Genomic DNA, 15,876 nt, shown 5'->3' with positions numbered 1-15,876 from the left:
GAAGGCTTTCATAATCGAAGGAAAAGCGAGAAGTGTTTTTCAAATTCGTCGCTCTCATTGATAAGGAACTTCAATATCTCCCGAGCACTCGTAGATTACCCCGAGATTAACCTTTTTTACGAAGTGGCCATCATGATCCCGGCCTAATTTTCACTTAGGCATCCTTAATTTGACTATATCGGGGGATTCGACTGGTCTATCTTTAGCAAGTTGCGTTTATCACAGGTCGCTTTAGATTAACCCGCCCTGCGATAGAGCACTCGTCCCTGGCCCGTCGACCAGAGACGGATTTCACCGGAACTCCGACAACGCGGGGTCGTCACTTCCGGATTGGCCGGCAGGCTCGGCTGTTTTCAGATGAAGGCATAAGGGAAAACACGATCTGTGGTTGTCCTCGGCAGGAGACGGACATTTCGGGAGTCGACCAACGTTTGTGCGCAGACACGAGTAAAAGCGGGTGCGAGAGAGAAAATCTGGGGGCTTTTGTTCCTTCAATATCTGGGTTTGCCAAGGTACTACAGAGGAGAAGGTTCTTTGCTCGTTTTCTCTGCGTTGATCCCTAGGCGTGCTGCCATTGTGGAGTGAGGTCGCGCGCTTTCCATGCCCATGCGCGACTTCTCCATGCCCATGCGCGGTGAACCAGGAAAAGCAGTGGGCACTGACGCTCCCATTTGGTGATCGCTGTGTCTAAAGGTACGTCGGACGTACGCGAATCCCAGAAGCTCAAGGTTCTAAAGGTGCGTCGGACAAGCTTTCTCGCGCCTTACGGCGCACTACCTTCAAAAGGCCACCACTGATTTTCCGAGTGTAACAGTAGGGGCCGTAGTCGAAACAGGGTCAGCTATCCTGGAACACTATCTTCGCTCTGTCCGGCATACCTTTAGCTTCTGGGCTTCGAGTACGTCTGACGTACCTATAGACACAGCGATCACTAAATGGGGCGTCAGTGACCACTGCGTCTCCTGGTTCACCGCGCCGGTAACCAGCGTCGGAGCGTAAACTCGCGCTTGGACATGGCCAGTGCGCGACCTCACTCCGCAATTCCGTCACGCCTACGGACAAACGCATACAAAAGGCGCAAGGAAACTACTCCACCGTAGCGCCTATGCAAAGTCGGATATTCAAGAAGCAAAAGCCCCCACATTTTCTCTCTCGCACCCGCTTTCACTGGCCACTCCGCACTAACGTCGCGTGATTTTTGAAATGACGATCTCGTCCGGGTTGAGTTCGCTGGCCCAAGCCGCGCATGTTTTGGGCGACAGTTTTGAAAAACAAAATACCCGCTATGCACTCATTGAGCCTTCGACAAACCACCGAGAGAGCAGGATCGAGTGCCGAAACGTCCCCGATATCCTACTCCCAACGCGCGCACGACGTCACGATCACGTGCACCTCCGGCAAAACGAAATCGAAGCTGGTTGGCGGATAGCTATTGCAGTGAATTATCTAGCGTGCTCTGAAGGCAGCCAGTACTTTCTCTGGGTGTTCCGGGTCCAGCATCACCACTTAATCAAAAAATTAAGAAGCAATACATGTGTCAGTACTCCTTTCATATCAACGAGGAGGGCGTTAGGACAATGCTGCATCGGCAGCTCTACAATGTGCCACTAACCTGAAACTATAACTGTGCAGTGGCTGCGAAACATTGATACACGTGACTTAGTTATAGCGATAGCCTTCTCACGTCCCGGTATGCTTTTCCTTTCAGAGTCAGCTGGATGGGACATGCCGAGTAAGTTTCCGCCGATAATTGGCAACTTGGTGCCCTTTACAATACCTTTTTTCTCATTGCAATGTTTAAGTCATTTTGTGAAGACCAAAGACTGTGAAGGTAGCAACAATTTCCTGAAATGATATGACGAATTTAGATTTATGCAACTTCTGCGATAAGAATACGTAAAGTACGTTTCACAGGGCTACCTGTTCGAAGGCCCATTGTGGCTTGAATCTTGCATATACTGTTTGTATATGTCCTTCATTTTAGGTTTATTATAATTTTAATGAAATAATGATCTCCTCTCTTGAGTTTGTGTTGCGCAATTACTTTTAAGAATCTATGGAACACCAGCGCTAGAACTACATAACAATCAACAAACTACGTTTGTCACTTTCTGCATATTTCCTTTGTTGTTATTACTATTTTATTATGCTCGAATGTTCCTGAAGAACAAGTTCATAGACACCCTTATGTAATCGCTTCGGGCAGCTATTGCGTAAGCAGGTTGTTATATGGAACTTTGTGTACACAAACCCTTAAAATCACAACCGTCAAAGACATAGACGACTAAACTGTGCTAGAAAGGACTGGCGCCCGTCTCCGTAGCACAATTCAGCAATGGCTGTTTTATAGCGTACGCTGTTATGGGCTCATTCCAATAGATGTTTCGGTTGGCGATGGTGTCCGGTATCCGGCAATGAGAACAATAGAGACTTTTAGCTTGTACGCTATTCCGGTAAACGGGAGCCGTTTGGGCGGATTAGCGGATGGAACGGGAGCGGCCGGAGCGGTGAAGCCGCCTGTTGTTGTAGAGCTCAACCAGACAAACGCAGAGCTAAAACTGCAGTAACTCACCATATCCTGCTTCGCTACTCGTGCAAATTTTTGGCAGCGGCGTAATTGTGAACACGATTACGCCACTGTCGAAATTTACACCAGCAGCTAAGCAGAATATAGTAACTAGCTCTGTGTTTGTGTGGTTGAGCTTTGCGCCACCAGCTGGCGCCACCCATCTGGACGTTTGCGCTCCCGCTAAACCGGCAAACCGCCCGCGCTTGCCCGAATACCGGACACGCTAAATGTCTCTAATAACATACCAGGTTCCCGCCGGGGTTGGACCCGGTCCCGCTGCGTGGGAGTGAGCAGCTCTACCACTCAGCCCCGCCAGCGCTTGCTAAAATACTGCGGAAAAATGCCCTATAAAGACGTCCTAGCCCGCGAGGAGAGACACGATGCCGCGTGCATGCCACGTGGCGTCGATGCGTGCACATTTTACATTGCAGTTGCATATTATTACGCCAGGCAGAATGCAAGGTAGCAGATGCGCAGGTACTGGTATGAGACAGTTAAAGAAGTTTTGGGGAAGAAAAAGAAGTTTAAGGAGATGCATACAAGAACGCTAGAATAATGTGTTATGTATCTGATTAAATCAACCTGGCGAGGTGACTGTCACCGTCGGCATCCTTCATTTGACTATATCGGGGGATTCGACTGGTCTATCTTTAGCAAGTTGCGTTTATCACAGGTCGCTTTAGATTAACCCGCCCTGCGATAGAGCGCTCGTCCCTGGCCCGTCGACGAGAGACGGATTTCACCGGAACTCCGACAACGCGGGGTCGTCACTTCCGGATTGGCCGGCAGGCTCGGCTGTTTTCAGATGAAGGCATAAGGGAAAACACGATCTGTGGTTGTCCTCGGCAGGAGGCGGACATTTCGGGAGTCGACCAACGTTTGTGCGCAGACACAAGTAAAAGCGGGTGCGAGAGAGAAAATCTGGGGGCTTTTGTTCCTTCAATATCTGGGTTTGCCAAGGTACTACAGAGGAGAAGGTTCTTTGCTCGTTTTCTCTGCGTTGATCCCTAGGCGTGCTGCCATTGTGGAGTGAGGTCGCGCGCTTTCCATGTCCATGCGCGACTTCTCCATGCCCATGCGCGGTGAACCAGGAAAAGCAGTGGGCACTGACGCTCCCATTTGGTGATCGCTGTGCCTAAAGGCACGTCGGACGTACGCGAATTGCAGAAGCTCAAGGTTCTAAAGGTGCGTCGCACAAGCTTTCTCGCGCCTTACGGCGCACTACCTTCAAAAGGCCACCACTGATTTTCCGAGTGTAACAGTAGGGGCCGTAGTAGAAACAGGGTCAGCTATCCTGGAACACTATCTTCCCTCTGTCCGGCATACCTTTAGCTTCTGGGCTTCGAGTACGTCTGACGTGCCTACAGACACAGCGATCACTAAATGGGGCGTCAGTGACCGCTGCGTCTCCTGGTTCACCGCGCCGGCAACCAGCGTTGGAGCGTAAACTCGCGCATATGCATGGCCAGTGCGCGACCTCACTCCGCAATGCCGTCACGCCTAGGGACAAACGCATACAAAAGGCGCAAGGAAACTACTCCACCGTAGCACCTATGCAAAGTCTGATGTTCAAGAAGCGAAAGCCCCCACATTTTCTCTCTCGCACCCGCTTTTACTGGCCACTCCGCACTAACGTCGCGTGATTTTTGAAATGACCATCTTCATCGGGTTGAGTTCGCTGGCCGAAGCCGCGCATGTTTTGGGCGACAGTTTTGAAAAAGAAAATACCCGCTATGCACTCATTGAGCCTTCGACAATCCACCGAGAGAGCAGGATCGAGTGCCGAAACGTCCCCGATATCCTACTCCCAACGCGCGCACGACGTCACGGTCACGTGCACCTCCGGCAAAACGAAATCGAAGCTGGTTGGCGGATAGCTGTTGCAGTGAATTATCTAGCGTGCTCTGAAGGCAGCCAGTACTTTCTCTGGGTGTTCCGGGTCCAGCATCACCACTTAATCAAAAAATTAAGAAGCAATACTTGTGTCAGTACTCCTTTCATATCAACGAGGAGAGCGTTAGGACAATGCTGCATCGGCAGCTCTACAATGTGCCACTAACCTGAAACTATAACTGTGCAGTGGCTGCGAAACATTGATACACGTGACTTAGTTATAGCGATAGCCTTCTCACGTCCCGGTATGCTTTTCCTTTCAGAGTCAGCTGGATGGGACATGCCGAGTAAGTTTCCGCCGATAATTGGCAACTTGGTGCCCTTTACATTACCTTTTTTCTCATTGCAATGTTTAAGTCATTTTGTGAAGACCAAAGACTGTGAAGGTAGCAACAATTTCCTGAAATGATATGACGAATTTAGATTTATGCAACTTAGGCGATAAGAGTACGTAAAGTACGTTTGTTCGAAGGCCCATTGTGGCTTGAATCTTGCATATACCGTTTGTATATGTCCTTCATTTTAGGTTTATTATAATTTTAATGAAATAAAGATCTCCTCTCTTGAGTTTGTGTTGCGCAATTACTTTAAAGAATCTATGGAACACCAGCGCTAGAACTACTTAACAATCAACAAACTACGTTTGTCACTTTCTGCATATTTCCTTTGTTGTTATTACTATTTTATTATGCTCGAATGTTCCTGAAGAACAAGTTCATAGACACCCTTATGTAATCGCTTCGGGCAGCTAATGCGTAAGCAGGTTGTTATATGGAACTTTGTGTACACAAACCCTTAAAATCACAACCGTGAAAGACATAGACGACTAAACTGTGCTAGACAGGACTGGCGCCCGTCTCCGTAGCACAATTCAGCAATGGCTGTTTTATAGCGTACGCTGCTATGGGCTCATTCCAATAGATGTTTCGGCTGGCGATAGTGTCCGGTATCCGGCAATGAGAACAATATATATACACGTGACTTAGTTATAGCGATAGCCTTCTCACGTCCCGGTATGCTTTTCCTTTCAGAGTCAGCTGGATGGGACATGCCGAGTAAGTTTCCGCCGATAATTGGCAACTTGGTGCCCTTTACATTACCTTTTTTCTCATTGCAATGTTTAAGTCATTTTGTGAAGACCAAAGACTGTGAAGGTAGCAACAATTTCCTGAAATGATATGACGAATGTAGATTTATGCAACTTATGCGATAAGAGTACGTAAAGTACGTTTCACAGGGCTACCTGTTCGAAGGCCCATTGTGGCTTGAATCTTGCATATACTGTTTGTATATGTCCTTCATTTTAGGTTTATTTTAATTTTAATGAAATAACGATCTCTCTTGAGTTTGTGTTGCGCAATTACTTTTAAGAATCTATGGAACACCAGCGCTAGAACTACTTAACAATCAACAAACTACGTTTGTCACTTTCTGCATATTTCCTTTGTTGTTATTACTATTTTATTATGCTCGAATGTTCCTGAAGAACAAGTTCATAGACACCCTTATGTAATCGCTTCGGGCAGCTAATGCGTAAGCAGGTTGTTATATGGAAGTTTGTGTACACAAACCCTTAAAATCACAACCGTCAAAGACATAGACGACTAAACTGTGCTAGACAGGACTGGCGCCCGTCTCCATAGCACAATTCAGCAATGGCTGTTTTATAGCGTACGCTGCTATGGGCTCATTCCAATAGATGTTTCGGCTGGCGATAGTGTCCGGTATCTGGCAATGAGAACAATAGAGAGTATTAGCTTGTACGCTATTCCGGTAAACGGGAGCCGTTTGGGCGGATTAGCGGATGGAACGGGAGCGGCCGGAGCGGTGAAGCCGCCTGGTGTTGTAGAGCTCAACCAGACAAACGCAGAGCTAAAACTGCAGTAACTCACCATATCCTGCTTCGCTACTCGTGCAAATTTTTGGCAGCGGCGTAATTGTGAACACGATTTCGCCACTGTCGAAATGTACACCAGCAGCTAAGCAGAATATAGTAATTAGCTCTGTGTTTGTGTGGTTGAGCTTTGCGCCACCAGCTGGCGCCACCCATCTGGACGTTTGCGCTCCCGCTAAACCGGCAAACCGCCCGCGCTTGCCCGAATACCGGACACGCTAAATGTCTCTAATAACATACCCGGTTCCCGCCGGGGTTGGACCCGGTCCCGCTGCGTGGGAGTGAGCAGCTCTACTACTCAGCCCCGCCAGCGCTTGCTAAAATACTGCGGAAAAATGCCCTATAAAGACGTCCTAGCCCGCGAGGAGAGACACGATGCCGCGTGCATGCCACGTGGCGTCGATGCGTGCACATTTTACATTGCAGTTGCATATTATTACGCCAGGCAGAATGCAAGGTAGCAGATGCGCAGGTACTGGTATGAGGCAGTTAAAGACGTTTTGGGGAAGAAAAAGAAGTTTAAGGAGATGCATACAAGAACGCTAGAATAATGTGTTATATATCTGATTAAATCAACCTGGCGAGGTGACTGTCACCGTCGCGTTACAAATGGGGTGCCAATAAATCATCATCATCGTAACATGCCGCTTGTCTTGCGATGTGAGATGCGCGCCGCGTAGCGCCTATACGTGCTCCCTGTTATTGCAGCTGCATATTATTACACGAGGAGGTACCACAAGTAGCAGTTGAATAGGTAACGGTTCAATGTAGATAAGTAAGTCTTGAGGAAGAAAAAGATTATGGATAGGTATAAATATTGATGTAATAAAATACACGAATGGTGTACCTGAATAAATCAAGCCAGCTTGGTGAATGTTTTTCACCATCCAGTTTCTAAGGTGATTCCTTTAAATCATCATCATCACAATTACCACTGTATCGTGTCGATTGACACGCGATGTCACATGTGCGCCGCGTAGAGTCTATGCGTACAAACTTTGCATTCCAGTTCCGTTATATTCCACCACGTGTCCTGACATGTAGCAGTTGCATATAGCAGTTGCATGCTGTGCGTAGCCGGACGTTAACTCAAGCAGGCTAGGTGGATATTTGTCACCAACCCGTTTCGAAGAGGATGCCAATAACATCATTATCATCATCATCAAGAGCAGCGTACGGTGTCACGCGTCAAGGGATATGATATGCCATCTAGTCTGGCTACCTCTGTGTACTCTTTGTCTTACGTTATGGCGCCTCCTCGCAAGGTACGAACCACTGCTGAAGAGGCGGATCGTAGATATATGCGCACGGCTGCAACCAGGCAACATCGGTGTCAGCAGATCGCTATGCAAAAAGCAGGACAAGCTGCAGCGCAAGCTGCAGCTTGTTGTCGACACCGGGATGACAGTTCAGATACTTCTCGTGAAAACGATGCGAAAAGACTTCACAACGAACAGCCTGCAGTGCGTGGTGTCGAAAATGCAGCTCCTGAGGAGCCGCTCCTCCGGCTCATCTCTGTGCATGGGCGGCGGGTACTGCGCAGGCGTGTGACTATATTTGACGTTTCTTGTTTTGAAGGATTGATGATGCGTAATTTTATTACCGAAGGATTGGATGTAGGATTTGCTGTTCTGCCACTGGCCATCGCGTGAGCGGGTTGACCTCAAAATTTCTGATACTTCAGTCATCAGCATTTGCAAGTGTGCTTTCGCGACTTCTCTTTAAATGCGCTCGATACCACCAAGGCTCATGCGTTGCCATTCTTGAATGCTTGATCGTCTCAACCTACCAGTTCTTTTTTTCTTACAAGGCCTTTCTTTCTTTTTTTTCTCTTACTTCTAGTGAATTCCAGCGTCTCCAGTAAGTAGGCCAAGGCAAACTCCTTGAATGAGAAATACTGCCGCGTATCAACCACCGCAACACCGAGTATTGCTTTGGTTGACGGAAGCCGCAGATTCGGCTTGGTTGGCTCTCATTGAGGGCGAGTTAACAGCGACACATCTTGAAAGTTAATTTTACAGCGAAGACCTTCCTGACATCTCTTGCATAGTGTTGCCTAACCCTGCGCACACGCTGGGTTACCGTGGCCATCGTGAAAGGTAGACGTGCGGGCGAGCAGAGGACGGGGGTGGGAAGTTTGTTGGCCGCACCGGGGCTCTGCTGCTTGCCGTGCCGACCGCTCGTCCGTACTTCACTCTAATCGTAACAGTTAAATTGCAGGTGAATAGAACGTGTTCATCGAAGACATGGCCAGTCATGTTTTTCGCATTCATGTCCTACACTGCCGCCGCGAGCTGCCCGGCACTCGCCTAAGGCAGCGTAGGCCACAGCGGCCACGTTTTTTTGCTGAGGATGTGTCGGCCAACGGTGGCTGCAACAAGCTGGCCCCATCGTGTAGCCTAATGCTCCAGCGCTTGCGAAGAAATTTCGTCCTTGCTCGATAGACAGCATTCAATGCTGCACCATTGTATGATATATCACGGCAATCCACGCAACTTATTGACGTGCAGTTAGCTCTGATGGAGTCGAGAATGACGTTAAGACGGCACAAAGTTCGTAGTTGCTGCCCTCTAGTCCCCTCCCCATCACCGCTTTCGTGTTGTAGTAAGATCTCGCTGGTGCAAGTGCGGGAACATGCCGAAATATGTATTCTTGATCACTTTGCATGCAACGAAGCTAGCCTGCGTTCGCAGTGTCATTTGATGCATGGGAACACGCTACGTGTAGGGCGGAACATCACAGCAAACTTGATGGGACCTGTACCTTTCTTTGCGCGGCTCACAAACTTCCTACGCGCGTCCTGCTCCCACCCGTACGTTCGCCCTTCCCTACGGTGGCGGAAACCCAATGTGTGCACAGGGTTGTCGCCAATAAGGAAGAGGTCTATAGAGGAAACGAGAAGAGGAAACCGAAAGGCCCGGTTATTTTTTAACCAATACCATACAAAGCCGGCGAAAGCACAGGAAGAAAGGAAACAACGTTGTTTAATTCAACGCAGAAATAATAGAAAAAGGAGAAAAACGAGAGTGGACGAAAAGTCGATTTGCCGCCGATGGGAGCAGAACTGACACATTCGGCATTAGGCGTGCGGAGGTCTGCGGTTCAGCTGCGGCTAACCTCATTTGCATGCACCCTCCGTGCAGATCACTTCCATACAGATAGCGCGCCGTATGGCTCGCAAGTGAACCGGCTAAGATCTTGCCTAGACTAACCTAACATATGGTAATCTAACCTAACCGCCGCCAATACAGTTCTGTGAGATTTATCCGACGGTATATTGGACTACAGCCAGTTTTATGACATCGCGGAAAGCTAGCACCGCTTGTCAGAGTGTTTGGCAGCGCTCACCGCGGGACATAGTTCTTTTCAGTGCGTTCGTTCTAAAGCAACAACTCAGTCATCGAGGGACGCCTAATTTCTTCATTGTGCAAGCAAATCTGTTGTATCCTTTAACACAGATGCATACATTTGAACGGTAGGAATTTGACCGGGGACATGAGCAACTCGTCGTTATGCCAATAATTTCGTTGTAGACCAGTCCATTGCAGATTGAGTTTGTCTGCGAAGTATGTGTTGCTACTTTTCCCACTATTTCTGTCGGGCAGCGTACAATCTTCGAAGTACCTGTACTGCCGGAATTGATTAATGCTTCCCTGGGCGTGCATACATTTAGGCACTTAACAAATACCTTGCAAATTTCTGTTTTCCTTGTTCGGTAGCGACATCTTCCACCTCCTCCGCCTCCTCCTCATAGTCAGTGTTGTCCGCCATTTTCAGACTATCTCAGTTGGGGCGATTGAGGACGCCTCTTTGTGTCACCGCCGTTTCTCCAGCACAACAGACATTGATAATTGTAAAACGCAAAGAGAAATGACAAACAGAAGGAAGCGCATTCAGCCGCTGAGTCTGAGGTCTGTTGCCGCTGGCGGTGGTCAGTGGAGTGTACATTTATTGCCCGGTCACACGCAATTGTCGGTGATTCGTGACGCGTTGTATGCCGCACGCCGCTGCTATACTCGTAGTCGCCTGAGATACCTCTACGAAAAGTGGTGTTTCCTGCATGTAGTTTTGCTGCGTCAGTAAGCATTGCTGTTACCGATGCAAGCAGAATGTGTAGATTTTTTTATGCACCTGAGCAGACAGCCGGAAACCGAGGCACTGGTTTCTTTGCACATAGTGGGCTGCCCGTACACTTAAGCTAGAAAGCCGAAAAGTGTTAATTTTTCCCACCATCAAAACGATTTGCTCGAAGCGTCAAAAGCAATAGATTTATTGACACTGACGCACTTTGTTCGCTTGGCACTGCCCTTCCTAGTGAACAGCATCCGATCATACTACAAAGAACATGCCGGACGGAAAGCTTTAAGCTGCATGTCAAGTGTCGACGAATAGGATTCGGGGGAGGAACTCCAACGTTCTACGATGCATAACTATTTATTGCGATAGCAACTATATAGACACTCGTAGGAGAACTTTGTGATTTTCCTTACAGAGTCCAAGGGCTATAAGATCGCGGCCGCCGCGCCGTCTTCTTAGGTGTGAGGGAAAGCATGCGAGAGTGAGTCGAGAAAGGTGGTGGCTTGGTACGGCGGCGTCTTTTCGCGCGCGCAAGGGCGGGTGCAGGGAGATTTGCATGGGCTAGGAGGGGGTGGGGTACGAGCATGGAGAACGCGAGTCTTCGCTCCTACAGCGGCCGCGGCTGCGCACGGTGCATGCGGCTTTGCACCACCGCGCGCGCCTTGCAGGTCATATGCGCTGGGTTCGAAGGCGAGGCAACCTGAAACAGCTGATGGCTTCGTGTGCGGTGTGTTCTCACACGCCTATAGTTTGCGTTGAAGCAAACGGCAGCACGCTCGCCGCTGCTGCCGCTATTGCAGCGATCTCGCAGCGAGCGGTCATCGAGTGAGATGTATTCATGTTTGACTTGTGCGCGCCTGACACCGTGCTTCTAAATTTAGTTAGTAAGGGCATCTCTACAGCATTTTATACAGCTGATAAATCTAATAACCCTACTGCGTCCAGCTTGCGAATAATTTGGTATCGCAATCAATGCTTCACCCTTCGGGCGAAACTGGGACTTTATTACTAGTACTAGCGCACAAGTACTAGCAAATTGGCGTGTATAAATGCTGCATTATGAGAACGCCACGTTATTACCTATGCACCAGCGTGCATATGGTTGCGTTATTATTCATAAGCTCAATGGCATAGGTGATGCAGTGCTATTACTACGTAAATTGCCCAGCGTTCGTGTAGTGAAACAAATATTTTCTATGTGGCTTTCCCTTGATAGCGATGGTGTCATATGTATTCCGAGGTATTTGCATACTGATGTAGCTAAATAGGGACATTATTCATCGTGTAGGAAGGAGTTGGTAATGAGGCTGTGTTTGCGAGTAAATGACATTGATTTTCACTTTGAGGGATATGGTGGCATATGCCATTTGTTACTAGAGTCGTCAACGATATGTAAGTCAAGTTGTAGTTGAAAGGAGTCTTCATGCGAGTTAATTGGATTGTAAATGACACAGTCATCAGCAAATAGCCGTAATATTGTAGTAATGTCAACCGGTAGGTAGTTAATATATATCAAAAATAACAAAAGGGATAATCCAGCGCCCTGGCGTACTAATTAACTCCTGAAGTGACGTCCGTTAGTGGCGAGCGACTGTTATTAGCTGAAGTGAATTCCTTGCGTCCATTGAGAAAGTACCCAATCCATGGGTATAGGTACCGTGGTAAGCCAAAGGTTGAAAGTTTACTAAGCAAAAGAGAATGAACTGCACAATCAAATGCCTTCGAAGAGTCTAAAAATACGGCGTCTACTTGTATGTAAAGGTCCATGTAATGTAAAAAGTCATCAGTGAACTCCGCGAGTTGACTTTCGCACGATAAACACTTGCTAAAGCCGAGCTGGTTAAGCTAAAAGAAAGTTATGCTGGGTCAGTCATTAAACTTGACAATTTTATGTGTTCCAGTAATTTGGACGAAATGCTTGTCATGGAAATCGGGCGGTTACTAACGTTTGTACGGTCACCTGTTTTGAAATTTTTTTATTTTGTTGCGCAATATCTTTTGAGTACTGGATTACCAACTTGCCCGGAATGCTGCTCTCATTGAAAATAGGTATTACTTCCGCTTTTCTCCAGTCGTCAGGGGCGTCAACTGACTTTAAAGATTCCGTAAATATTAGGATTGTGGCTGGTGGTGAAATAGTATTATTAAGAACCTTGCTGTCAATTTAGTCACACTCAGCAGATGAAGATAGTTCATAAATGTAGGCCCTGCTATGCTATGTATACTATGTATACCCTGAACGGTAATAGTTATTGCAGGCAATTCGTTCAAATGGGAGTTGGGGGCGGTTTCAACGGAAAAGCTTCTGAAGCTAGAGAACAGTGATGAAAAATAATTATTAAGGACAGTAGCACACTTCAATTTTATTTGGCTCACCGTCAGCGTTAACAAGATCTATGGTGTTGGTGCGTGTTTGAGTGGACAGTAAAGGCCACAATTTGTTAGGGGTTCTATGACGTATTTAAAGAAGGTCAGACGAGTAAAACATGTCCTGTGCGTCCTTCAATTAGGATAGGTGGTGACACTGAGCCAGTACTTTTCCGACGTTTGCAGAATGTTATTACATAATGCCATTCTATATAGATGCTTATCTTATATTATCGTGCAGCTAAGCTTTCTGCGCACTCAGGTTTCGAATAGGGCATTATCTTCTCCGCCACTGAAAGCGGAAAAAACAGCATTTACGTCGTCTCATACGGCACAAACGTCTCATTGATATTGTTGTCTATTTTATAGTAACTTGGGAACATGGTAAGTATATATCAACGGGAACCGTTGCTCGAACACCCTCTGAAACAGACTTGAGTTTTCGGGTTTCTCACCCAGATCACGGTAATATCGTTTGACAATCTAAATATAGTTCGAATAAACCGGCGCTTTATTATGTTTCTTCTACAGAGACTCGCTGGGGCGATGATAACGATTGAACATGCCTTCAAATTTGACTCGTTTTTGTCGCAAGCTTCCGTTTACTCAGAATTGTCCTATTCTTGAATTATCGGCTCGTGAAGCCCGCTGTCTACTGATATCAGTAGCGTCGATACATACAGACCTTGGATAGCAGTTCCATTATATTCCACCAGGTGTCGCGAACCTAGCCATTGCATATATCAGCTGCATGATGCGCGTAGCTGGCGTAGCTGGTGCGTGCACATGGTTAACTCAAGCAGGCTAAGTGGCTATTTGTCACCAACTGATCATTACCATCAACGTACCGTTTCACGGCTCAAGGGATGTGTCGCAGAACAGCAATACAGTTAGCCTTGATATTATTTGATACCCTTCATATTCGGACATCCTAAAGCACGTAATTTTTAATGCGAAACCGTTATTGGCCCCCTTACGAGAAAATTAGGAGCTTTAGTTGGCGGCGTGACCGAATTATGGCACAAAAAGTGGCCGAAGGCATAGAGTAAAATCCCGTCAAAAGTTACTCCGATTACCGCAAAATTTCTTAGGGAGGTTCTTATAAACAAGATGAATTATTAACTTTGAAAATAATTTTAGGCAAATGTCGGTCGCGGTGGGAATCGAACCCAGACCTCCTAGCTGCGAGGTGAGCATGCTTCCCGGACGCCAAGTCGGCTCCGCGGTTCTGATTGGCTGAATGGGAGCCCAGCGCCCGCGTCATTGCGCACGTCACGCCGCAGCCGTCTGGCTGACTAAACGTGCGGCCATGATTTCCGTATTTCCATGGGTTGTTGGGCACGTGACGGCGTAGCCAATGGGTAGCAGGTGGCGTGACGTCATGAATGTATAAAATGTGTCTATAAAAAAAAAGCATTAGTGTCCAGTTGAACGCCGTTGAGCTGTCCTCGCGGGAGAGCGAGCGCGTTGGGACGTTTGGTGCGTTTTCGTTGGCCTTCCGAGGTGGAGTCAAAACCCAGGCGTGAGCTTGCGCAAGCACAGAAGGTGCAGAGTAAGGAATTCCCCAAAGAGACTATTATGCTTTCGCATTCCCAATCGTAAGCAGTATGAAGCGTCTGCCAAATTTGTTCTGCCTTCTGGCTCAATTTCGGCTGACAGTACTACAAATACTATGGCACCTAAGTACAAGATCATGTGCTTTTTCCTTGTTTCGGTATTTTTCATGTTTACCTGAAACACTGTCTCTTGTACGTCTTTACTTCTGCTACTTCACCTTCCACACTTTCAACCCTACTCCCTCCATGCCCTCCGATCACCTTTCACGTGTGACTCTTGTGTACATTAGGCATTATTAAAGAGTTTCATAACTAAAGAGCTGTTTCACTTTCCGTGACACGTGACACGTTATAAGTCCTCATCTTAGCATGCGTCGCATCTCTGCAGAACAGCGGTAGACGCGTCGCATTATCAACGTTTCAGCATTCGCATGTCATTGCCAACCGTGATAGAGCGATGAAACAAAGATGTAGTGAAGAATTTAGTGTGATATGCCTCCTGCGTAGTCAACGCATCACCGATGCTGATGTTGTGGCGCCATCTGCTCCTTGGAGCTCAAAGCAGCTTTCCAGGTCCTGGTGCCGCTTCTTTAGGCTTAGCAGCGTCAAAACAAGCAGCTAATCTCAACAACAACGATAAAGCATCGCTAACAACTGGTCCCCAGTGCAAGATGGGGTTAAGTGATTGTTGATTTTACTGTTTGTTTCTTTACCTCACGAAGGAATGCGAGTAGAAAAGCGGTCAGTCTCGGTGCCGCCATGTTGTAACGCAATCACGCTAACCCCGTGGCGGCCACTGCTGTACTGCCACGCTAGAGAGGCGCGCATGCGCACAGTCTGTCAGTAACGTACCACGTTAGGGTATCACGAGTCGCGCTAAAGCTATTACGGTGCGTTCCCATGAGCAACGCTTGCAAAAATACGAGCTATTTTTTATTCTCCATGATATGTGAGTTTATTTCGTTCGCACGTACAGACGAGGAAACGTAAGTACAACCCACTTCACAGTCCAATACTGTGAAACCTTTTTTGTTTAGAAAAAAAAAGTTAAAGTAATACAGCAGATGTACACTCTCAGTATCTTCCATATCGTTTCCACTATGTAAGTCAAACGTGAATGTAACAAATGTTTCGTTTATTGAGGTGAACATAAAAATTATTCCGCTTACTGCATCCAATATATGTGAAATGAATGACACTGTGTGCCATCACTTCCTAAGGTGGAGCTTCTTGTCTCTGCTGCAGTGTATCAGCAGTGTATATATTGTTCTACGTTGTTTCCGTTAAGTAAGCTTAACATATTTCCAACAAATGTTCCCTTGCAAAGGTATGGGACCAACGTGGAACGAAATCAAAAATGGTGTACCAGAAAACACCCAATATGTCAGACAAATTACGAAAACTTTCAATGAACCCTTCACCAATGCAATACGTTTACCTTTACAAGCGCAACAACCGTATTTAGTGTTTACGTTTCTTGATAAGGCATTCATTTGTCGTAAGTGTAGTTGCTGTATTTC

General features: G+C 47.1%; 1 protein-coding gene across 1 annotated transcript in view; it reads left to right on the top strand.

The window, feature by feature from the left end:
• LOC135916493 (uncharacterized) overlaps positions 1 to 15,876 on the top strand; it is a 188,095-nt gene that overhangs the window by 1,596 nt on the left and 170,623 nt on the right. Inside the window, exons 2-5 of the mRNA XM_070525432.1 lie at positions 1,709 to 1,732; positions 4,726 to 4,749; positions 5,494 to 5,517; positions 8,199 to 8,216. Coding sequence (XP_070381533.1) covers positions 1,719 to 1,732; positions 4,726 to 4,749; positions 5,494 to 5,517; positions 8,199 to 8,216 — 80 coding nt within the window. The 5' untranslated portion in view covers positions 1,709 to 1,718. The remainder of the gene's footprint in view (positions 1 to 1,708; positions 1,733 to 4,725; positions 4,750 to 5,493; positions 5,518 to 8,198; positions 8,217 to 15,876) is intronic.

Source organism: Dermacentor albipictus, chromosome 9 (assembly GCF_038994185.2).
Source record: "Dermacentor albipictus isolate Rhodes 1998 colony chromosome 9, USDA_Dalb.pri_finalv2, whole genome shotgun sequence".
NCBI lineage: Eukaryota > Metazoa > Arthropoda > Arachnida > Ixodida > Ixodidae > Dermacentor > Dermacentor albipictus.
This window is presented reverse-complemented; position numbering and strand designations above follow the sequence as displayed.